Source organism: Aspergillus nidulans, chromosome V (genome assembly GCF_000011425.1).
Source record: "Aspergillus nidulans FGSC A4 chromosome V".
NCBI lineage: Eukaryota > Fungi > Ascomycota > Eurotiomycetes > Eurotiales > Aspergillaceae > Aspergillus > Aspergillus nidulans.
The window spans coordinates 2,717,200-2,740,169 of record NC_066261.1 but is presented as its reverse complement, the minus strand read 5'-3'; the positions used below and the strand labels follow the sequence as shown (position 1 = coordinate 2,740,169).

General features: G+C 48.7%; 8 protein-coding genes across 8 annotated transcripts, besides 4 other annotated features; 5 read left to right on the top strand and 3 right to left on the bottom strand.

The window, feature by feature from the left end:
• Nucleotides 1–9,211: part of a sequence feature (contig 1.93 620..340023(-1)) that runs on past the window's edge.
• ANIA_05379 (SDR family oxidoreductase) lies at nucleotides 1,697–3,467 on the bottom strand (the record flags this gene model as incomplete). The annotated part of the gene is made up of 5 exons (XM_657891.1): nucleotides 1,697–1,753; nucleotides 1,923–2,122; nucleotides 2,497–2,563; nucleotides 2,630–2,917; nucleotides 2,982–3,467. The coding sequence occupies 5 exons, from the start codon at nucleotides 3,465–3,467 to the stop codon at nucleotides 1,697–1,699; spliced, it is 1,098 nt and encodes a 365-aa protein (XP_662983.1).
• Nucleotides 5,857–7,011, top strand: ANIA_05380 (fumarylacetoacetate hydrolase family protein; the record flags this gene model as incomplete). The annotated part of the gene is made up of 4 exons (XM_657892.1): nucleotides 5,857–6,021; nucleotides 6,215–6,288; nucleotides 6,382–6,701; nucleotides 6,977–7,011. The coding sequence occupies 4 exons, from the start codon at nucleotides 5,857–5,859 to the stop codon at nucleotides 7,009–7,011; spliced, it is 594 nt and encodes a 197-aa protein (XP_662984.1).
• Nucleotides 7,851–8,995, bottom strand: ANIA_05381 (uncharacterized protein; the record flags this gene model as incomplete). The annotated part of the gene is made up of 2 exons (XM_657893.2): nucleotides 8,916–8,995; nucleotides 7,851–8,861 (listed from the first exon to the last, which is right to left on the bottom strand). Exons 1-2 carry the CDS (start codon nucleotides 8,931–8,933, stop codon nucleotides 7,851–7,853), a joined length of 1,029 nt encoding a protein of 342 aa, XP_662985.2. The 5' UTR covers nucleotides 8,934–8,995.
• Nucleotides 9,212–22,970: part of a sequence feature (contig 1.94 1501..523724(-1)) that runs on past the window's edge.
• On the top strand, nucleotides 9,624–12,057 carry ANIA_05383 (HET domain-containing protein; the record flags this gene model as incomplete). The annotated part of the gene is made up of 1 exon (XM_657895.2): nucleotides 9,624–12,057. One exon carries the CDS (start codon nucleotides 9,624–9,626, stop codon nucleotides 12,003–12,005), a length of 2,382 nt encoding a protein of 793 aa, XP_662987.1. The 3' UTR covers nucleotides 12,006–12,057.
• Nucleotides 13,452–14,364, top strand: ANIA_05384 (uncharacterized protein; the record flags this gene model as incomplete). The annotated part of the gene is made up of 2 exons (XM_657896.1): nucleotides 13,452–13,484; nucleotides 13,549–14,364. The coding sequence occupies 2 exons, from the start codon at nucleotides 13,452–13,454 to the stop codon at nucleotides 14,362–14,364; spliced, it is 849 nt and encodes a 282-aa protein (XP_662988.1).
• On the top strand, nucleotides 16,311–17,147 carry ANIA_05385 (uncharacterized protein; the record flags this gene model as incomplete). Its single annotated transcript, XM_657897.1, has 2 exons — nucleotides 16,311–16,993; nucleotides 17,129–17,147. The coding sequence occupies 2 exons, from the start codon at nucleotides 16,311–16,313 to the stop codon at nucleotides 17,145–17,147; spliced, it is 702 nt and encodes a 233-aa protein (XP_662989.1).
• Nucleotides 19,921–21,190, top strand: ANIA_10671 (NAD(P)-dependent alcohol dehydrogenase; the record flags this gene model as incomplete). The annotated part of the gene is made up of 3 exons (XM_657898.2): nucleotides 19,921–20,052; nucleotides 20,120–20,983; nucleotides 21,047–21,190. The coding sequence occupies 3 exons, from the start codon at nucleotides 19,921–19,923 to the stop codon at nucleotides 21,188–21,190; spliced, it is 1,140 nt and encodes a 379-aa protein (XP_662990.2).
• Nucleotides 21,207–21,260: a sequence feature (Short protein (ANIA_10688, CBF81995.1) was converted to a misc_feature.).
• Nucleotides 21,295–21,303: a sequence feature (Short protein (ANIA_10688, CBF81995.1) was converted to a misc_feature.).
• Nucleotides 21,299–21,873, bottom strand: ANIA_11477 (uncharacterized protein). Its single transcript, XM_050612338.1, has 2 exons — nucleotides 21,716–21,873; nucleotides 21,299–21,663 (listed from the first exon to the last, which is right to left on the bottom strand). The coding sequence occupies exons 1-2, from the start codon at nucleotides 21,824–21,826 to the stop codon at nucleotides 21,514–21,516; spliced, it is 261 nt and encodes an 86-aa protein (XP_050468272.1). The 5' UTR covers nucleotides 21,827–21,873; the 3' UTR covers nucleotides 21,299–21,513.

The following is a 22,970-nucleotide window of genomic DNA, read 5'->3' as shown; positions in this document are numbered from 1 at the left end:
CTATACAAAGTTGAGTTATCACCCATTTTGTCTTTGGCAACGGTATCATGCTAATTCAGTCTCGCTATTTCCCAGTCTCACTTCTTTTTGCTGCATTTTCTCGCACTGGAAAGAGAAGACCATATGCCTGCTACTATATCCACCTTGATCCCGGATCGTCGTACGTTGGTGGTGGCCTTTGGGCCCCTGAGCCACCGACCCTATCGCTTCTGCGCCAAAGCATTGACGAGAGATCTGACGAATGGCGTCAAGCGTTGAGCTCGGAACCATTCAGGAGCATTTTCTTGCCGACAACGCAGAATGAACGGAAGCCGCTGCGAAAGCATTTGCTGATGTCAACCAAGAGGGGGCGTGGAAGACAAAGCCAAAGGTTCGATAACTTTGTAAAGAACTTAATACAATTGTAAGCTGACAAAATTAGGGCTATGCCGCAGACCACCGGGATATCTAGCTGTTGAGGTTACGAAATTACCATGCTTTCAAACAAGTGGATGATGAGATTTTTACAGCTGAAGACGGTCAGGAAAGGATAGTTGATCTCACCAGCACCCTTGAACCATTTGTAAGATTCCCACAAGGCTGCTCAGAGCGGAGCTTACTACGTATAGGTCACATTTCTCAATGCCATGATAATGCCAGACCAGGACGGTTTCTAAATACTCGCTTCGCAAAGACTGCAAAAATTGTGACGTAGAGGATTCGCGTATTACCAATATTTGTTTGAGTACCACTAGCATCAATATAGAGTACTGCCTTTGCCATGTTATACTTCTTGAGCCCTTGCTCCGCTCTCCCAATTATCAGATCTCCTTCCCTGAAGGAAGCCTGTCGACAGCCACATGCGTTGCAATGTGTCTCTATATACTATGTGATAATCGGATTATGCTTATCTCCGTCAAGGAAACTAATAATATCTAGGATCTTAAGCCATAATACCTACTAGGTTAAGCTTAATACGAGCTAGTTTGTAGGTCCCCCGAAATAGACCAAATCTATCACCATGTTGGATGACAAGATTAGATATCAGCAACGATTCCGAGTAAATACTTCCCTTAGCAAATATCAAACAACGTGGCCGACCACCGGAAGGCTATGCAGCTCTTCATGTGCGAGCCGCAGTATCTAGGGTGAAGGAGGAGCCTGCCTTAGTTTCTATGGTCAATGTGATACTTAACCCTAGCCTAGTGCAGTCTCGCATATCACGAAATGCACCTTGGAATAATGAGCTATGGAATTGATAAATATCGCATCAAGAGTTACTTGCTTTGTTCTGAACAAGCGATTGATGATCAGTTCACTTTCTGTTATCCTGGCATCACTTTCTTGAACCATAGTCTGTATACAAGCTGCTGCATCAAAACAGCACCAGCCTAATCTCGAAGGTAGACTAGAAGACTGCCAGAACGGCATGTGCAGTTGAGAGAAACTGCAGCCACCTGGGATGTAATGGTCCTTCAAAGTGCGACAATATCAGAGCAATATGGACATGGGTGAGCGGGCCCGAGACTGATTGATGGAAGCTTTCGAAAGATACTAGTTAGCGCAAATCTCATTAGTTATATGAGCAGATCTTAGGTTGTTTATGCTTTGGCGTGAGGTTAGCTTATGTTTCGAGAGCTTCGGCGATGTCCAAATCTGTGCAAAATGCTCGAGTTGGAGACGGACGATCGTGATGTGGTAATCGACGATGCTTGAGCTAGGCTCGTTTGCGGTCGTGCTGTTGAAGTCCGTAGTCATCGTGTCTTTTGCAGATCTAGGAAGATAAGTGCAATGAATAAAGTAAAGCTGACTGCTGGATCAACTGCAAGACAAAATGCGCTATACCAGCGCTCCACGGTTGAGGCTATATCCTGGCACGGCTCGATAATCCGCCCCCAGCCTGCCAACCATTCGTCGGCACCTTGCTGTTGGCTACAACGTACAATTGCGAGGAGTAACTGCGCCATGCGGAGATGAAGCACTGTCAGCATGCGCACATGGTAGTCGTTATGTGACTCGTTGGCAAATGCATTACGTCGGGTATTGAGCCAACCCGGAGGCAGAGCGATACGAATGGTAGCTAGTAGCTGCTCAACAGTGGCCTGTGATGAGCGAACTAAGTGCATACGGACAACCTGCCCGACTTGTCGTAGGGTAGCAGTCATGATTGTGTTTACGTTTTTCAGAAATGTATCGGGCTGAGAAGGAACAATTCGAAGGATCTTGGTTATTTTTTCTGCGCTAAGAGGAGAAAGAAGTGTCGGGGTAAGCTCTCCATGGGGTCCTGGGGAGAGTGTTGCTTCCCATAAAAGAGGCTCCGATGCAGCCATGATCAATCAGGTATGGCATACCGGAAGACAGATTGGTGTAGCAGTCTAGACGATAAATGCACCACCAAATCCATCTCCATTCTCACATATCCTCGCTGCTGACGGTTCCCCAGTCTGAGTAGACCGCACGGACATGTTCGAGACGGTCAAGCCCGATACGGTAGGCCATGCATGTTACCCTACCTACAATGCTTATCTTTGTCTAATCGAGCTTTTACCAGGTCAAGCTTGAAGCGTCGGAAGAGAATCCAGTTCTATGAAAGAGTTCCAGTCAGACAGGAACAGAGCCACAGGCGTCAGCGCTGCAAAGGACCACTTACGAATAGCTGCAACGGAAGGAACGTAACGAGCAAACGAAGCCATTTCGCCAAAGCGCCTTCCCAGATTTCAGGGCTCACCCGTGGCTGCATGAGCTGTGTGACCACAGAGGTAGCATACGCCTGTGGAGACATGCCATTTTTGTTCCCTCGGTACTTGATAACCTCTATTGTGCTTTTGATTGGAAGGTAGATTGAATCCTCTGGAGCATGTAGTCCATGATGGAGGATGTTGCTTTGCACGAACCCGGTCACTATCTCAATCACCTCAATTCCAAGAGGCTTCAGCTCCTAAAGATCAGTTAGCGATGAGTAGATTTGACCACGTCATGCGTGGCGCTCTTGCCTGTCATACCAGTCGAAGAGTCTTGGAATACTGACTAAGAGCCGCCTTCGATGCATTATACGGCGCTTGCCAAACAACCGGTACGCTCCGAGTCACACTACCAATTTGCACGATTCGCGCACGAGGTGCGCGGCGAAGGAGTGGCACGAAGATCTGACACAGGCGCATGACAGCAAAGACGTTAACTTCGAAGAGCTTCGCGACTTCTTCAATCTCCAGATCCACCGCGGTCGATGCGTAGTGCGTTCCGGCATTGTTGACCAAGAAATCGAGACGACCGTCTGTGCGCTTCAATACGGCGTCCCTTAACTTTTCAATGCTGCCTGGGTTGCCGAGCTCAAGGGAAAGAGCTTCAATGTTGTCATATTGGCTCGTTAAGTCGCTGAGAGATTCGGTACGTCGTGCAGTAGCAAGCACGGTGACGCCTTTGGCTGCAAAAGCAATTGCGAGGTCCTTCCCAATTCCGCTGCTGCAGCCGGTGATTAGAGCGAACATGAGTAGACCGAGCTGTTGTGCTATGGAGAGAAAGAACAGAAATTATGAATATGGTGTTTGAACGGGGACCAAGCTTGGCTTTGGGCGTATATTCAAAAGCTGATACCGAAGAGATCTAAGCTAGACCGGGTCACTGCAGAGCAAAGATGAGCCGACAGAAGCGAAATGGGCCGAAAAGTCTCTTTAATACTTAAAACATTGGCATGGGTAAGCCTCGAATCCAAATGGCAGAAGCCCGCTGAGCCCCGGCATGCGGCCTTGGGCCGCTCCAGTAATTCCAAAACTAGTAAAGCGCTTATCGCGCAAAGATTAGTAGCTCTTAGTAGTACTAGGTTGAAGGCTCGAACTAGTTTCCAGCAATTACATCTAGTCACTAAAGTTGGTTTCGCCCCACAAGTGGAACTAATAAAGTGCTTGACGTTGGTGGTAACATGTGTCCTTGTACAGATCCGCTGAGGAACAACGACTGATCCTACAAATTGCCGCTACATTCCTAGTTCCTCCGGCGCCGGTTACCCATGGCGATCCGTTGCCTCATACACATGAAGCAAAATGCGATTACCGAGGAAGAAATGATCAGACATCACTCTTGCATAAGGTGCAGCCTACAACCGAGGGCTTTGTGAAATCATACAAGCAAATACCCGGGAAATGTAGGTCTGAGTTTCTGGTAGTCAATCTGTTTCGGTCTGCAGACGCCACAAATGAACACAAAATAGGGCTTCATGAGATTTGATATAGCATAAAACTGTTATATATAGCACATATATTTCAGCAGATTACTAAAGAAGAGTAATAACGAATTACCCGTCACGTTGAATGAGCTCACCTACGTACCTTAAAGCAGTACAGTAACAGGGGATAGCAGAAGGCAGAGCCGTCATTTCACCTTATTGTCCCCAAGATCACTAGGTAACTCACGACCCCAAACAGACAATGGGCGAACAAGTTCTCTCGTCGTCGGATTATCCCGATTCACCACATCTCCATCGGCATAATGCTCGATCTTGAACTTGGAACTATCATTCTAGTAATCGAAGATCTGGCTCCTAAGATATGCCACTAAGCTCCCAACACGCTCTTCCATTCCTTCTTCGCAAGATAAATGGTGCCCCATTAGCTGCGTATCAAAGTCGGCCACCTCAAACGGTGTATGATGGACATAGGTCTTGCGCACCGTCGCCGGAGCCTGCTGCAAGAAAACGTATGGTGATCGGTATACTCTTCGCCGTTCCAAATTTATGAAGGTCATGACTTCCTTGTCAGGAAACTGGGGCAGGTATAAGATATCAGAAAGGACAAAGTTGAAGTTCCCAGAGGAGAACTCCAACTCGGTTTGAAAATCCTTTGCACACGTAGCCGTAGTGTCCGAGTTTGTGTATCAGGACAGGGCCTTCGCGGTAGCGTTAGAACTGGCCCTTTACGAGGCTTGTCAAAGGGTTAGTTGAACGGACCTTCCGTTTCATGTGTTGCCGTTGGTGGTTCTCTCTTACTGTCTATCTCCCGCATGGCTTGGCCGTGTACCACGTACAGGAAGGTTCCGTTGGGACGCGCAAACGTGATCATCTCTCCCCCTCCGGGAGCATCATCTAGGGCTTTGCGGATAGCCCCGGGTAATTTTGCGGCCTTGTCGAAATTTTCCTGGTCCTTTGCAATGAAGGCTGCACCGTTGAACCGGGATTTTGAATTGAGGCTCTAAGAGGTGACGTATATGTAGGGGTCTTTGCCATAGCCACGGTAGTAGATTGTCGTCCCCTTGCGCGCTAAATCAACAAATCCGAAGTCTTTGGCAAATCTGTCAAAGCGTCCAGATCACTGTGCTCAAAATAAACATGCGCGATACGGCTTAACTGGACCTTCGATGGGTTATTTTGGACAGTTGGAATGTTTGATGGCGGAAAGATCCAGTCTTGCAAGTTCTTTGGAAGCAAAGAAATCACGTCTAGCATCGAAAGAGACATTGGGAACGCTTAATCTGGGGGGTTATCACAGCTGTGGTAGGAGATGAAATAAGTACAACAAGCAAAGAAAGTCTGAGTTTTGCCTTGGTTGTTCGAGGAAGGAGAGTCTCATGAAGTAGATTGGCCCTTCCGAGCCCTTGCTTATTACATGTGAGGATGCCCGGACGAAATGATTCTGGTGGATCATCCGCCATGTTCAGATGTCAAGTTGAGTTTAGGGTTATAGAAAATGAAGCCATTCCGCGGGGTGACTCTCCGCTAGTGCCCCAGAACTCACTCGCCCTTCAGGACCAGGAGAAGGCTTTTTTTTCTCTTTAACAAAGTCTTATTCACAGCTAGTTAAGTATTCGTCTGGTGGAAAATCTTGCCAGTCTCCAAAATTGCGCTTTTTTGTCTCACAACTCAGCGACACTCCAGGGTCACGCACAATGGCCACATTCGAATACCTCTTTCACTTTGGTACAGAGGAAGGCGAAGAGTACTTCACAAAATGTAACTCGACTAATCCTGACATTGGAACCTTAGTCAACTCATTCTTTACTCTTGAGGACTTGTTGGGGGATAAGAACCCAAAGCAGGCGACTGTAGCCAAGGTATAGACCACATGCAATATTTCATTCTGAGAGTTTCAACAATCATTAACTTAGAACAGCTTCTGCCGCCCATTCCACAGACAAATTTTCCAATCTACTGTATGGGCCTCAACTACAAGAGCCGCGCGAAAGAGGCCAAGGCATGATATCCAGCGTCCATGACCATAGCCAGTAGCTGATTACAAGGAAACAGCTTAATATCCATTCCAATCCCCCGTTATGGACCAAGCCTTCGGCACACTATCAGCACCAAACGAAACGATCCTCGTGAGCCGCTTTTGCGCCTCACATCTTCCCAACTATGAAGTGCGTCACCGGCCGCATCCATTGACAAAAACCGTACTAACATCAGAGTCACAGGGAGAGCTTGTATTCGTTACTTCACGCGGGTTTCGAGACATCACATCTGAAGATTTATATCCTCGGATACACCACCGGCAATGACCCCTCCTGCCGCTTCTTCCAACTCCCTGAACAGTCCGGCGGCCAATTTTTCTACGCCAAAGCATTCGATAAGTTCGCACCGATAGGGCCAGTTCTTGCGAGCCCACATATCTACAACGCGGCAAAGGCAACGGCTACCCTGATAACCCGGATCAACAGAGAAGTGAAGAAAAACACTCTCATCAGAGACGATATGGTCTTTTCTGCAGAGCGAATGCTGAGTTGGATGAGCCAAAGTAAGCCATATTCAGGGCCCTTTCGCTGTTTCTATACACATCCACTGAGCCGTGAATCTCAATTTGCAGGCGCCACGATACCAGCATATACGATAGTGATGACCGGAACCCTGCTGCCGTTGGTATATTCCAGAAGCCTCGTCAGATTCTTAAAGATGGGGATATAGTCGAGGTTGAAATTACTGGGACCACCCTCCAACATGCCCTGTCCCCATCGATTGCCCGACAGGAGGGACTAGCGTTTTTCTCTGTTCTTCGCTACAGTATGTGCCTAGCCTGCCTCACCTCTAATACTCGCCTCAATGTTTGAAGCAACCGCTTCTGCTTGCACTGGAATCCTTGACAAAGATCGATATGGATGATATGTGATGTCACCAACGGCGAACATATCTGGCCTGCTCGTTAGTCACCCAGTCGATGTCAAAAGCTATGCAAAAAGTTAGGTCCCGTAGCGTGCTTCTCTGCTGAGAAGGCTAAGCTTTGGGTGCTCAACGGGCTTTCCGAATTTCGAGATTTGCCATAATGTAACGGGCGTAGGCAGTTCCTTTGCAACTGGCGATTTGCATTAACGATTATTACAAACTTAAAGAGAATGGGGGAGAAAACTACATCCTCCCTCTACGTTATATATATATACGAGTTGTAGTCTTCCCGATAATGTGGTCATCTCCTGATTGTCCCTCTAGGAATGTGTCATGGATGACGGCATACGGAAAGACCTAGGACACCTTTTGTCGTTCAAATACTATGAATTACACCATCAAGAACGGTAAAAGTCCTGCTAGTTCAAGAAACGCCGATGAAAATCAACAACAGAACATTGGACTTGTAACGCATTCCCCTTTTGGACATCATCGCCATCATTAAGGGAAGGTTCAAGTCCTAACGCGGTGACTTTTCATAGACGCAAGAGTCACCCTGCCATCCGTACTTGTTTCCCGTTTCCCGTTTCCCATTTTTCCTACCAACTCACGGCAAAAAGTTGCGGCAATGACGCGGACCATTTCAACCTCTCTAGACCGATATCAAGCCCTACAAGGTCACGGCCTCGTCCTTCGAATCGACTATATTCACTCCTTCGCCCTCCATCGTCGATGGGTCACCCACAATCATGCCCAACTTCCTCGCCCAATCTGCTCTTCCAGTCTCTCATATCAGCTCATCAGCCAGGTCCCGCCGACGAAAATACCTCTTCGAAACCTTGACGACCCGAATTTCCCTGCCGTTCATGTTCATTGTGGCAGTTGCAGCATTGGCCAAAAACAACAGCCCAGCGGACACAATCATCCCAGAAAGCAGTAAAACCTGCCCAGTCTTACTGATATTGCACACCAGCACCGCGCTGACGTATACGAGAAGAGTTGCAACTGCCGATACAACGTCTTCGCCGACGCTCCGGTCTCGCATCCACTGGCCCGCGGTGATGGCTTTCAGGTCGTCCACTGCGCCTTGGATACGCACCCAGCAGTCGCCGCTTAGGAGGACAAGGAGATCACCTTGAACGCCTGGCTCGGGAGCTCCTTTCCACCCCGCCTCGCGGCATCGGCGTTGGATGACGAGGATGTTGCATAGTCGCGCGAGAACAAGGGAGAGCAGGCAAAATACACCCCACCAATCCTGAAGCCAAAGATATACAATAAGCATGGCGATTGTTACGCATACGGCGCATGTATACGCTATTGGAACGACTGGTTGTTCGCGCGATCCCAGAGCGGGAATCATGCCGGGCACCTGCAAAATAGACAGATATTGCCTCCATGTTACTGATGCCGACTTTTGTGCGTTCTTCTTGCTCTGTTCATTAAATGTTGTTGGGGAGGAAACATGAAGGGTCGTCAGATGGCCCGTCTTCCCTACCCTTTGGAGAAAGCAGACTGTTGCAGGATTTTCTACTCGGAAGATATACCCAGTTGTCATGGCGGCAACGGCGGGGTACTCCCCCTTACTGAGCTCCGGAGCTGACTGTTGGCGATGCAGTCCAGGGCAGAGGATGAACATATCTGAGAGCACAGACGTGCCGGTTAGTGCGGTTCGCCGGGCGACGGCTGTGATTTCAGCAATCGTGACCAGCCCGGCTGCGTCCAAGCAGACGCCGGGGAGAAAGTCAGCCATGGATGTTTGCTGTCGTCTGGATATTATCGCGGAAGCACCTGATTCCGCCTGCAGAGGTTCTAGATAAGACGAGGCTTTTGGTGGGGTTGTGGGGATGCTCACCGTGCGGGGAATATACATTCCTCTCCAGGATGCGTAATATTCGTGTACGTGCGGTCCAGTCGAAGATAGCACTCGCTGTGGTGAGCAAAAACAGATGTCTACTAGCAATAGTCACTGCTTAAGCGCTTTGTTGGCATTTCATAGTTTTGTAGAGGGGCGGTGCAGGCTGGTTGAGCCATCATAAGAACCGCTGCACAGCCTTCCAACTAAGCCAGGATGCGATCAGTGAATCCTGAAGGCTTGATTTCGGCGGCAGTCCTATTATTCATTAGGCTAAGAACATGGTCGATCCCTTATGGGGTTGAGTTTGCCGAACTCTATAGGGTGAGGAGGCCCAATAAGATGTAGGACTAATCCTTTCAGCCCTCGACACGCTGATCATCTGAGAAGATTGTGTGCTGACACTTTGCCCTTATCATTTTCTCCCTGGTCCTGCGTTTGAGCCTTGCGCAATTTGCGGCGACGCGATGCTCGCGAGGCAGTGCGTAAGATGAGGCTCGATGCCATTGCTCGCCCGCGATGTTCTGGTTTTTCCTTTATTTCCCTCCACTAACAAGCTCTGGAATCTCATCTCTCCGACATCATATAGGGACAAACTGGTCGCCAGTTAACCAATACATCACTGATTAACGCTGAGTATACCTGCCCAACTATTCGTTGCTAGAATCAGTCGAAAGTTGCTTTCTTAGACGGAGCGTGCTGCTTGACATGCTCTATTCGGAGTTGAAACGGGGTGAGTTTCGCCTCCTGAAGGTTCATGCTGGTGAAGCCGGCAATGAGCTGCACTGCAATCTTGAAGTCCGCACATTGTATACGCCTCGCATGCAAAGCGAACGGCCCCCTGGTGATCGAGCACCCGATCCTGAGCCATACGAGGCTTTGTCATATGCGTGGGAGTCTCGTGAGCCCCAACAATCCCTCAACATAATCCAATGCGACGATTTTCATACCGTCAAGGTTTACCCCAGCCTCAAAGCCGCCCTGCTCCAGCTTCGCCAGCCTCGCTCCCCTCGTTACCTCTGGGTCGACGCGCTTTGCATAAATCAAAAGGATAAAGAGGAAAAGGGTGGCCAGGTCAAAGAAATGTGGCGCATCTATAGTCAGGCGCAAAGGGTCTGTGTATGGCTCGGGCCTGAAAAGGACGAGAGCTCCAGGGCCATTCATTTCATACAAAATCGTCTCCAGGACGATGACACCGATAGCTTGATGACTGATGCGAACCTGGCGAAGGACTGGGCCGCTCTTTATAAAATTATCACGAGGCCCTGGTTTAGTCGACGCTGGATTATCCAGGAGATTGCGCTTGCCAAAACTGCCATCGTCTACTGCGGTGGCGAGTCAATCTCCTGGGACGTCTTTGCCAATGCGACTTCGTTCTTTGTTAGCGCACCGACACGACTTCGTCACATGTGCCGCACCTCGCCGGTATTCAACTATGATGAACACCACTTTGGCGACTTGGGCGAGTCCGCAGCTGCGCGACTCGTTGATCTCGCCGGCCATATCTTCAGCAAGGAAGATAATGGTGTTATCCTGGGCAGATCACTTCCTCTGGAGGAGTTACTGTGCAGCTTGCACATGTTCAATACGTCGGAGCCGCGCGACGCGGTTTATGCCATCATCTCGATTGCGGAAGATGCAAAACCTGGTTTCAAAGTCCCAGAAGAAACAAGCACTGTCCTCAACGGAGACTTTCTGACGTCGTCTCCGCGTCCACTCAGTCCGATAACTGAACATTTGTCCTCGACTACTGCAGATCTCTCTCAGCTGCGCCGGCGATCGTCTTCGGTTGACCTTCGAGCTGGAAATGGGAACTTGGGCCCCGCGCTATCCACGAACTTCCACGGACATAAGCGAGCACTCTCACGTTCGAGCGCTCAGGATGACGTGCCTCCTACGCGCCTGAAGCTAGATCAGCCTCATTCAGACGCTGTGCCGAACAATGATGATTCTGTTCACACCAGCGGCGGGGTGCCAGGTATTCTGGTGTCAGGGCCAGACCAATCGCACCCTCCTCCGAGATCTGGGTCAACTCTTACTACCGAGACTGCACCTGACCATCCCAGTGACCTTCAACATCCACAGACGCCGCATCTGGAACCTAGGGGTAGATTCGCGTCGTTCAGCTCCGCATCATCCACTCGAGAGGAAGCTATGCTTAACAAGGCGCTAAAGCGCATAGAGAGAAGCTATATAGATTCACGTATCCCAGTGGACTACACAAAACCCCTTCATGAGGTCTGTAAGGACGTGCTCAGTTTCACCTTCAGAGCCTCAAATTCACTAAACATGATCTGCCGCCCCTGGGCACCAACCGACCCCTCGCTCCCATCATGGGTCCCCACCATGTCAAACAGTGCATTTAGCTTAGCAGGAGACGGTGTCTACGTGCGCGTTAGGGCAGATCCATTGGTCGGCGGGCCTCGTCCGGGCCAGGGCTTCTACAGAGCTGCTAAGAACGCCCCAGCCCTCTGGTCTTTTGGCGAGACCGAGGATAATCGGCCATGTCTAACAGTCACCGGCTTCGAACTAGACACAATAAAGGACAAAACATCCCCCGCAGCCTCCGGGGTCGTACCAGGAGAATGGAACGAGTTCGTTGGCTGGACAGATCCTCACACAGCCCCGCCCGATCCGTTCTGGAAAACCCTAGTTGGGAACCGTGACGCAATGGGCCAGCGTGCCCGGACTTTCTGGAAGACGGTATGCCAACGGGCCTTCCAACGTCGGCCCCCGAACGGCGACTTAAATGTAGAGAAGACAATGCGGACCGACAACCGCGACCACGTCAGAGAATATCTGGAGCGGGTGCTGAGGACTGTCTGTTCGAGAAGGCTGGCCATTTTGAGCAATATTCCTCCGAGCCATTCACTTTCCTTAGTGCCATACAAGGCGAAGAAGGGCGATAAGGTGTGCATTATTAACGGCTGCAGCGTTCCAATTTTGCTGCGCCGTAGTGAGCAAAAGACGGGCCACGAAGACTATTATGAGATGATCGGGGAATGTTACGTGCATGGTATGATGGATGGCGAGGCATCGTCATATAAGAAGAAACGGGGGATCAGAGATGCGACCTTCTGCTTGATTTGAAGACGTATGCCTTGTTCTTATACGAAAAAATAAGTATTCACGTATACACCCAGTCTACCCGTGAAAGCACTTTCACTTTGCTCTTAATAGACGCGTTTTCTGCATGGCGATTTATGCTCGTACCTGACTAAGAATGATTGTTCAGCGACTCTAGCCTAGCTGCGTCGCTGTGATAAACTTCGTGATATCCTAAGAAATGATGCCATTTCAGACACTCTATGCTATCTATCAAGGGGCTGCCCATGGGTTACTCTTTCCTTTTTAACTGAAACAAGCATCATGATTTGGAAACACGATCGCGGCTGACAATAGAACAGCATAACAACATAGCAGGAAGGAACGACTACCGTCTTGAACCGTTCATGCCGGGCTTTACTCTACATTTTCAACTGAAAAATTATGTGTTTCACTGTCCGAGCTCGGTATAGCAAATATGGTAGTCCTGCACGAACGCTAACCCCGTCGCATCTGCGAAGCTTTCCGATGTACTTGGCAGATTTGTAAGGGTTTGCAAGCTAAGAAAAAGGTATAGAAGCAACCTCATGGCTCAGAAGTTTGGGTAGCGGGGAGAGGGTAGAATTTGCCGATCTGATTCCTGACCTTTTTGGCGCCACAAGGGGATCATATGAGAATATCCCAGTATCACGACAATAGCAGCGCTAGGTGACGTTAACGCGCTGGGTTCTCAGTAGGCTTACCTATAAAAATATGCAACATGTCAGAAATCGGCGCCTTTGCGCCGAGCTCATTCCGACTCATGACATTAACCGGTAGTCATTTTCTGTTGCGATCCAGACTACTGAGCGGAATTCGACGGCATTGCTAGTGAAACCTGGACATAATCTGACGTCTAACAATGGGGAAATAGTAAGGTGTGCGGATGGCTTGTGATGAAGGGATCACTGGTGAATGGTGTAGTGCTCCAGGGTTGAATAAATCATATTATACCAATCATGTCTGTGATACATAGCAGTTACCTTAGCCATATGGATCAAAGGTCTTAGCGTTATATAGCTGGGCCTTCGTTCAGTGGTTTCTGGGGGAATCTCAGGATCAATCCTAACTGCTTTCCGAGTAGCTAACCAGATATCTACCAATGCACGGCCACCTGTCTAGTTTTAGTTAGTGCTCCCTAGGATTAGGTATCATTAAATGTGAGCAGCACATTGGCCAGGCCATTTCAAGCTCGGCTGTTGTGCCCAAAGTTGGACAAAGGATGAAGAGGAAGAGGGGCAATGCTTCTATTGCTGAAACTATCAGCTATCACCCGGTAGGCAGAAAAAGCAACACGCTACTTCGTGATGACTTATACCACACGAGTTATCACTTTTAAGGCTCAGCCTAAAGCTTGCTTGCCATCTGCTTGACCAGATTTACGCTCGACCTCTCCACCAGCAGCAGGCCGCATCGCAGCACAGCCCAGCACAACCTTATTGATTGTATACCATGGCTAGCGACTCCTGCACTGAATGCATCAAGGTACCACTATTTATTTCGATAATACTTACCGCGAGGGATCCTTCAAACATACTCAGGTGAACAGGGTTCAATCCACGCTGGTCTCCCAGCCGGAACTAAAGAAACAATCCACGGGCTAAACACCTACCTGACTGGAAACCGCACCACCCCTTATGCAATAGTAGTCATGTATTCTGATGTCTTTGGCCTGTCCCTCCCCAATAATAAACTCATCGCCGATGCCTACGCCAAATCCGGCGAGTGGCTCGACTACCTCCCTGATTTCTTCAAGGGGGATCGTGTCCCGCTATCAATGGCCGAGCACCTCATCCCCGTTGATGCAACGAAGCAGTCTGTTTTCCGGAAGTATACGGGGCTGTTGGCCAGTATACCTTCTTTCTTCAACTGGCAGAATAGGCACCGCCAGGGGCCGACAGATGCCATCTGTATGGAGTTCCTACGCGCTTTGAGGAGAGAGAGGAAGGGGATGAAGATTGGAATGGTAGGCTTTTGTTGGGTTGGAGAGTATGCAATTGGAGCCGGGCTGGAAGAGAATATGATCGACATTGATGGTGCGCGAGTACCGCTTGTCGATGCGCTCGTGGCGCTTCATCCGAGTCACTTGGCTATCCCGGATGATGACAAAACGCTGGTTGTTCCTGTATCCCTTGGGTGGAGGGCTGAGGATAGTTTGGTTGACTTCAAGCAGATGAATATGGTGAAGGGTGTGCATGCAGATAACAAGGCATCTGGACGTGAGGTCCCGGGGATTGCGCATCACGAGTATAAGCCTGGCCGCCATGGTTTCGCAGTACGAGGCAACCCGGATGACCCACAGGAAAGGAAATATCTGGAGGACTCGGTTACGCAGGTTCTGACCTGGTTTGGACGATGGCTTTGATTCCACTATACGGAGTACACATACACTTCTGCTATTACCGCAGCTCAAAGGCTACGACTTCTTTCAGCTGCTCTATTGGGCTAGATTGTATATTACTTTTTATACAAGTAAATCACCGCTTGCGGTAGTATGGGAAAGCAGACCTTCATTTGTTCATATTCCTAACGGTGATACCGAGAAATTCCGCCTAGGTTAACGGTCCGTATATTTGAGTTGGTTTTGCTGAGCTTCCAGAATGAGTGGAGGCAAGGTTACGAAAAAGGCGTATTTTTCTTATACTATATTCTCCATTAAGGCGTACCATGCCTTGACTTTTGCACATGACACATCCTGCTTAGTTCCTCACCTCATTTTCCGCCAGCAGTATAGGCCGGCGAGTTATGCCATCGCCTCGCCTGAGGGGAGAATTGAGATGGTCTAAGCGCCGAAGCTATTTTGGTCACACAATATGCCACACAATTTAAGACGATGGAGATTTATTCGGTGCCGGGGTAAATATGGAGCAGCCGCAAATGTACTCCGTACATGTACTTCAAAGTAATACTTCAGCTAGATACTAATGCGTACTACAACTTCTATCAGACGTCCGCACCGCTCCATGAATGGCTTTGTGTTCTTCGTGGACTCACCTCGGCTAGCATAAGGCTTATCAAGTATATTTTAGGATGTACGCTGGAGTATGGCTGGTTTCGCGTGCGCGGGATTTTATACACGTTTCCGGGCTAGCCTTGATCGTCATTAGCTGTGGTCAAGCCTGCGTGCCGGGGCGGACCAGACATGGCGGGATGTTCTTTTTTAATGGGCTATCCCAAGCCCTTGCGACGGAAGGCAGGTCGGTAGGGTTATCTTTAGAGGATGGTTGTCGCGCAGTAGCTCAATTGGCTGAGCAGTATGTGAGTTAGTCAAGACACGGCATGCCCTGCTAGTATACGTATCGCCAGAGAATTTGGAAGGCAGATATGACAATCTGCGTCGATGAGAGTATGCCCAGTTTTATAAAGACATTGCCGGCATCACGTCCAGGATGGCCTCGCCAGCCCGTGGCTTTTCGCGAACCGTTCCTGGCCACGCTCGAAAAAGAGTTTTAGGTCTACCATAGTATCTCAAAATTCATGATTCAAGCGTTGATTCTCTGTAAGCATACTACGTGGTAATCAAAGGCCTGCTGTTACAGGTCTACATCTTGATTACCTAATAACCCGGACCGAGCTATTTTCACTGTGGCCTCGAGAAAAATCCCAATTATCCCAAGCACCCATTCGGCATACACGCATCGTTTCACCCATCAGCATCCCAACATTGATTGTCCGGATGAATTTAGAAGGAAAAGTGATACGGAAATATGAGGCCACGTGATCTCCGGTCGATTGACCGGACATCGCCTGTTTCTAGAAGGTTCTCACCCTCTGTATATATATGTTTGAGGGGGGAAACAAGAGAGTAAGAATAAGGCAATGAAGGAATCTATCGTCAACAAGATAGGTGTCAATCGTCATATGGCATCCGATCCTTAGTAGGCTACGTTGGTGTAGTTGATGCAGTTTCCTCCTGCCCTTTCCCCTTTGAGCATATTCCACAACAAAAAGTAACGCGGGCGCTTTATGCCTGTGAATCTTGCAACATTATCAGACCCTGCGGGAATCAAAGGGTCCATACTCAAAGCGATTATCATTTGGTTCAAGATTAGACGCCTTGAGTCCTGTTCATATAAAGGTAAGCATCCTGTAGATACAATGGGTTTTCTATGGCCATTCTTATCGAACAAAGAAAGTAGAAACTATTGTTTTGCTATTCCCTTTACACCTGATAGATAATGGCGTCAGCCCTATCTCGCTATTAAAACCCAGGCAATACCTTATCCAGCAACACGACACCATCACCTCGCCGAAATCACCAGTATTTCATCCAAGAAACAGAATCAACTGTAACCAGGCCAACTATCCATTATGTCTACGAAAAATGAAGTCTACTGCCCCTTCTGCAATGCCCCCGCAGTTGACAACTGTTACGGCGAGCACTTGCTTGACCCAGCCACCACGCCTGACAGCCCCGAGCTCGCTAGGGCCCTCTACACATCCATGTCTACTCTCATGTCTTCGAGTTTAGCAGCAGAAGATCCCAGGAACGCCGATGCTACCTACCCAGGGGAGATCACCGAGACGCAGTTTCGGGTCGAAACGGACCAAGACATCCAATTTAACGGCACAGGCCTCTCTTCCTACCAGGCCGTTAGTAAAGACTCTGAGTCCAATACCGCTGAGATAGGAGCTAATATTGACAATTCTCCATTGCAAGCGAACATAGGCCCACAGCGCAAGCGCTCCAAGTCGGATCCAAACATGACTGCCGTGGCAATCGAGAAGTATACTGCTGAGCTAACGGATACCCAGGCCAGGGCGTGGCAGGCGCTGAAGGAGATTGAGAAGGCGAAAAATATGCTCCGGCTTTCTCAAGCTCAGCACGATCTGTGGGATGAGGCTATTGCTCTGGGGAGACAGAAGGTGAGGGTCTTTGAGAGCAAGGGGATGAAGGGGACGCTCAAGATCGAGCTTGCTAGGGAGCTCTCCTCTAGGCTTGAAGACTTCAATCTGCGAGTCCAGATTGGACTCAAGAAGGGGACTTTTAAGGGGTAACTCTCTGGGCTCTAGGGACTATTGCCCATATCAGGCAAAGAGTAGCTAACACCTGAAACCGCGTTCAAAGTATACTTTCTGGTGTGTCTGTATTTTTTTGGTGTAATTTTATTATATGTACAACGCATTAGTTATTATTCTCTGCACTGAGTTTCTACTCTCTTTTTTTTATTATTCTGGCCGTGGCTTACATGTCCCGGTGATATCATGTGCCAACCTGCAAAATATTAGGTCATATGATCGTAATAAGAAAAAACCAATGTAAAATCGTCTGCAATGATTAAAGAATGGACAAAACTTCGAGCACTCTCACTCGTCTTAGGGGTAGCGTGCCATAATTTTCCATCCATATTTGAAAACTCATCTACAGCAATATCCCCCCTCTGGCTTCCAGCTCTTTCTTGTAGCATGACCAAGGAAAACTGTGAACGTCAATTTAATCAATTCACGAGAACTGTCCAAATAGTACTCCACCCCGGCCGTTCGGCATTTTTTCTTTGGCCACAGTCGTGGCAATAGTACCATTAGAAACAGGACAGTCTGAATAAAACACATTAGCAGTGATCTGTAAAACTAATTATCACTCGAGCGATACGGATAATGAGCCGGGTTCTGAAGATATCCTCGAAAGAAGTAGAGATGAGTCTTCTGCGACACTCCGATGGCTACCAGTATCAACCCTGAGTCCACTCCATTCATGCTGCACATAGGTCAGACTCGCTCTCGATCAGCGGACTTGGATAGAGTAGCCCTAGTCGATACAGAGGGTAGCAGTGACTCATGACCCATCAGATAATCCACATTATCCTCCCTTTCAGCCTCAAGGCTTGAAACAGACTTTCTTGTTGCCAAACAATGCAATACTGTGCCCTTGTCCTTGTCCTTGTTGATACAGGATACTGACAGCTGCCAGGCGGGCCGCCCAATTTTCATGAGCGCGAAAAACAACCACATTCTCCGGAATATCAAGAAGTTCGTCCCAGCTATCAATGGATGTGTAGTCGTACTACGATCTTATGCCACAGGGTCATGGTCATGTCTGTCACAATCTTTCACAACGCGAGACAGATTTTCGAATCAATGCAGAGGATGTCCAAGTCCGCTACCCATGCGCCCCGTTCAAGGACAGAAATCACACCACAACAAGGACATTCTAGTCAATTTTGCGAGACAGGCCAGTCTCGAGAGGAAATCGGCAGTCCCTAAAGGTCAGATTCAATGAGGTCCCCTCGAAGTTGTTCTCGCGCTTGAAGTCATACGATGCATGCAACACAGCTGTATACTGGTTCAGGCGACTGCAGATCCGTGGTTCTTTGGGGCGCGACGAGTAGGTTGATTCCAGCCTGGCTATGTTTCCTACGATGCCGCGAACTCCGTGGGCTGTCGGTTGTTTGAATGGACTGAGTAGGACGACGGCGGCAACGAATATAGAATTTTCGGGGCAAAGGGCAGGGTTGAGCATAGGTCCGTCGAATCATGATCTACTGTTCCGGATTCGAACTTGCCCACACAGGAAAATGCCTGTTCATGAGTCAAAGCCACTGGAACTGCTGGAATGAGCCCGGCATCAAAGTTTTGCCCGCGTCCTGATCTGGAGAGGCTTGCAAATTGGATTGGGTACCCAAGCGCTAGTAACCCAGAGTGGCTGGATATGGCTTCAGTCTCAGGAGGTTCAAAATAATGTGCAATCTCTAAATCTGTTTGCTTCTATCGTGCGACAATGGGACAGGCATCAAGCAGCTTATTCATGTTTTCCATAAAGTGTGTGTTGATTGTATTGAAGAACATAAGGTATGAAGAACCTTGACCGACTGGATAAATGGCCCAATAAGAGGCTGCACTCAGTGTTGCAGGTCTCAAGAGCATACCAGAGCGTACTCGTGAACCCGGGAGGTTTGCTCGCAGGTTTACTGGCCTTCTGTTTGCTGGTACTTCACAGGCAGCCTTCGTAAACTGATTGCTACTCGAGAAGCCACAAATAACAAACACTATTTCTAGTATAATATGGAAACGACTATGCAAGGGCCAGCTCTTGAGGCTTCCAGCACCATGTAAATATCACTAGTACCTTATGGTATCTATACGCATTAATGTCGGCAGCTACAACTCAAGAAAATGAACAGAACTACCCGCAGAGTCCATATTTCTAGCCTATTGAGAATCAAGAAGCTCCGACGCAGGCAGAATACCAAACATAACGAAGCATCATCCCCAACAGCCGGACTCCACATATAAAAATCTGTCAAAGTGATCGACTGGTCTGCTCAATGGAGTAGCACCTATCCCCGCTCTGGAGAAGATAATACTCGCACAGCCGCTTATAATATCCAGCGTCGGCTGAACATTGGGCCCAACCAGTGATTCGTGCAGTCGGACCCCACAGCTGAGCGCCAGTTGACGAATCCAGTCTGGTTCAGATAGGCAAATATCTCGGTTAACATGAGCCAGCAGTTGGCTCCGTCTTCGACTTCGTAGCAGGTTACGCAGGAGGTTGTTATGCTAGTTTGGGTGAGAGAGGGGCCTGAGGTGATTGACCCACAACCCCTAGAATAGCCAAGGGTGTGTAATGACCTTCTACAGTCCTTCACAGGCTCCGATCAGTAAACTACATATAGACCTGAAGTATCCTTAACAGACAGCGGTCGTTAATCTATCTGATACATAGGGTTTGGGCTTGCGCCCCCCCCGGCTCGGTGTGGGGCCGAGGTTGGGAGTAGTTCTTTCGGGGAGGAAAAGGAGGATCTGCGAGCACAGCCAACTCCATAATTTCCCCGCTGAAAGACTCTGAAACTTGTCAATATACTGCATGAAGCTCTGTATAGCCAACCCTGTCATCGACTTCGGGGTGTATCTACCAGGGTGACCGTTCCGAATATACACCTGAGAGAAGCTGTTCGTACAAACGCTCGATACAACCGACAAAATGGGCATTCCGACCAAAGCATATCTTGTCGAGGAAGAGAGGGGTCCTTTCGTCCTGAAAGATGTAGTCCTTGATCAACTCGAGCCAGACGAAGTCCTCGTTGAGATGAAGTACACCGGTTTATGCCATACGGTCCGGGCTCCCCTGTGCTGTTTTTTTTTACTTTAAATCGCAGTTCCAACAACGCTAACGTAACCAGGATCTGGTCGTCCAAGCAGGCATCCTCCCAGTAGGGAGTTTCCCGGCCGTACTGGGCCACGAAGGGTGTGGTGTAATCCGGCAAGTCGGGTCAAAAGTCAGCAACAAAGCCCTGAAAGAAGGTGACCAAGTCTTCCTCAGTTTCCGTACGTGCCGCGAATGTACACCATGTCTTGCCGGACACTGCGGCGCATGCATTCACAGCCAGGAACTCAGTTTTCTCCGCACGCGTCTGGACAAAACAAAGCCGTCGCCGATTAGTTTACCGGATGGGACACCTGTGCACGGGCAATTCTTTGGACAGTCTTCACTTAGCAGGCTGGCCATCGTTTCAGAGCGGTCAGTTGTAAAGTGTGATGTCGAGTTTGATAGCGAGGAGTTGGGGCCCCTAGCGCCAATGGGATGTGGCTATCTAACTGGAGCTGGGACAGTTGTCAATGTGCTAAAGCCAAGCTCGGCGTCAACGATGTTGATTACGGGGATGGGTGCTGTAGGAGTTGCGGCGCTTTTGGCAGCTAGAGCGTTAGGTTTGACTCGGATCGTGGCTGTTGATATTGTGGACGAAAAGTTACAGCTCGCGCTTGAACTAGGAGCCTCCCATACGATCAATACGCTCAAAGGCCCAGACTCCGATTTAGCAGCGACTATCCGCATGTATTTCCCAGGCGGAGCAGACTATATCATAGATACGACAGGGGTAGGCAAGGTGCTGCAGGCGACGCTGCGAGCCTTGGCCGTTAACGGCACATTTGCGCTCGTTGGTGCCATGCCGCCAGACACAGAACTGAAGGTCAATGCCCTTGATGTGTTGACGGGATGCAAGAAGATCATTGGAGTCATTTTGGCTTGGTCGGATCCACAGCAGGTATGATTTCAATCAAACCTACAAGAAATGGTTCTCCGTTGTTTGGGCATTAACTCTGTTTAGATCATCCCCCAATTGGTACAGTGGTACAAGGAAGGCAAATTTCCTGTGCACAAGATTGTGCGAATCTATCCGGCTACGGAGCTTGACAAAGCCCTCGAAGATCTCAGAGCAGGACAGGTAAGGCGAATTGTAGTTCGGGTATGACAATTTAGACCAAGAGATGCTGACGAATTGCAACATGCAGGTCATAAAGCCCGTCTTAGCCTGGGATTCGGTATGATTTAGCACAATTATTTGTTAAATGACAGATGATCTAATTTTGAATGATATTATCATCTATTGATGGTATTAATGGGAAGGCGTAGCAACAGCAATGTTTTAGCTACATAATCGAAAATAGTAGCCACTTGCACATTCCAAGATAAGTATGTTATGCCCGTCAAATAATGCCTATCGTTTCAAATTCACTAATATACAGATAAGATATCAATTTATATCCATTCATGCAAACATCACATCGTGATCATCTATTCATCACCAGTATTGTGGATCTTGTTAGGCAGAGCGCGCTCAAGCTTTTCGGGGACAGCCTTCTGAATTCCCTTGGGGACGATTGAGTCCTCGCCGTCGTTAAGGGCATGGGTCTTGTGGCTACCGCTGGAGCCGGTATCGTGAACCTTCGCCTGTTAGTTTTGATTCTTCTTTGAGATGCAAATCAGCTAGACGTACCGAATTAGGCAACGATTCCTCGAGGCCTTGAGGAACTCTCTCTTGGACTCCTTGGGGAACCTTGGAGCCACCGGTGGCGTGAGAAATGCCCTGACCGCGTGCGTTTTGCATATTGAGAATTGGGTTTTGAACTAGAAGGTAAAAATAAATAGTTTGGTGTATATTCCTTGTATTTTTAAATTGATCTTTTACCAATCTGAATCATTGAAGCCGCTGGTTTATATAACTATCTCACTGCTCATGGTCGTCATCATGCTCTCACGATGGTGTATGGGGGGATCGAGGATAGTGGGTTGTGATTGGTCGATCGTCAGTCCTATAATCTGATTACATGGAAGGTTACGCGATTACGTCTCGATGAACGCCATGTTCGGTACGGCCAGGCGATCGTCCTCGACATACGGTGATCTGTAGCTGCATCGGTGATGCACCTGCACAGTCGTGTAATGGTGAGGTGTCGAAGGGGTCATAGTGGAGGAGCTGATCTCACTTGTGTCAATGACCCACGATATGAATGTATTTGGCGCCCTCTAGATTCAACCAAACATATAAAGAACAGTGATTGAATTCATCTGCCCGTTGGCCACCGACTAAGTGGTCTTTCCACCAACTATGATCCTGCGTACCTTCGTACCTGCGTATCGAAGTCCGCCGAAGTGCTCCTCGCCGCGTACAGCCTCGGCAAAGCTTGGGGACCATATTCTTGGAAGATTCTTCTGACAAGAGGTAAGATGACGTGGTGCCACGAAGGCAAGGGTGCAGCCTTGTGTTATATGTAAAGCTGGCCCATTTTCCAAGCTGATGGGACGAAAAAACAAGAGAGTTGGCGGAGCACCGGCATATATATGATACACGTAAACCTCTACTGTCTATCCACCCAGTCCTTTCGAGATTATTATAAACTTTAGTCAGGAGGCATTAGTACTGTTCCATTGCTCACTGAGTATGTTGTCTGTTCGCAGCCCCCAAACATGAAATCATCGTACCACAACTTCATTTGCTTAAGAGATCCTTCACCAAATTTTTGGCATCTGATCAAGCAAATATTTGATTATTCTTCCCCTTGGTCAGTTACTGGCACCGCAATAATCACTGATTCCCTCCTCTGAAATTCTCGTACAGGAGGAAGGCTTCCCCAGCATCTACATATCAGTTACCAGTCTACGATTTTAATGGACGATTGTGTACTGCCTGCGCCGCCACCCTTATGCCTGGGAGTTTGATATCTACAGCAAAGTAACATTCACCATTAAGT

What these genes read in the sequence shown, in the direction of transcription:
- ANIA_11477 (XM_050612338.1), bottom strand. Translation starts at nt 21,826, where the DNA reads ATGCAAAACGCACGCGGTCAGGGCATTTCTCACGCCACCGGTGGCTCC. An exon ending in AGGAATCGTTGCCTAATTCG is followed by an intron (nt 21,664 to 21,715) that starts GTACGTCTAGCT and finishes TAACAGGCGAAG; the next exon opens with GTTCACGATACCGGCTCCAG.